Below are 302 nucleotides of genomic sequence, written 5' to 3'. Positions count from 1 at the left end.
GGAGCACGTGCCTCAACCACCCAATGCTTTTAACCCTTTCTCTCCCCCCAGCGGGAGCCCCCCGAATCCCCCCGCCGGGATGTGGGGGTGGTCCTGCTCCCCTCCAGGCTGAGCTGGGTGTCCCCGCAGGGTGTCGGACAAGCTGAAGCAGTCCCCACAGGCGCTGGTGGAAGCCAATGGCACGGAGACCAGCCCAGTGCCGGCTGAGAATGGCTCGCTGGCCTCGCTGCAAGAGCTGGATGCCGCCTTCTCCCAGCTGCGGTCCCACCTGCGCAATGTCACCCTGCAGCTGGCTGGTGACG

At 66.9% G+C, this 302-nt stretch overlaps 1 protein-coding gene across 1 annotated transcript in view; it reads left to right on the top strand.

Moving 5' to 3' along the window:
- Positions 1 to 302, top strand: part of CHST3 (carbohydrate (chondroitin 6) sulfotransferase 3) — a 7,953-nt gene that overhangs the window by 138 nt on the left and 7,513 nt on the right. The window contains 3 exon segments of the mRNA XM_010072435.1: positions 58 to 126; positions 128 to 300; position 302. The exon segment at position 302 is cut by the window's right edge and continues 225 nt beyond it. Of these exon segments, the coding sequence (XP_010070737.1) occupies positions 58 to 126; positions 128 to 300; position 302 (243 nt within the window).

The sequence above is a fragment of the Pterocles gutturalis genome, unplaced genomic scaffold, assembly GCF_000699245.1.
Source record: "Pterocles gutturalis isolate BGI_N339 unplaced genomic scaffold, ASM69924v1 scaffold8222, whole genome shotgun sequence".
NCBI classification, from domain to species: Eukaryota; Metazoa; Chordata; class Aves; order Pterocliformes; family Pteroclidae; genus Pterocles; species Pterocles gutturalis.
Note: the sequence above shows the minus strand (reverse complement) of the source record. Positions and strands in the feature narration are given on the sequence as shown.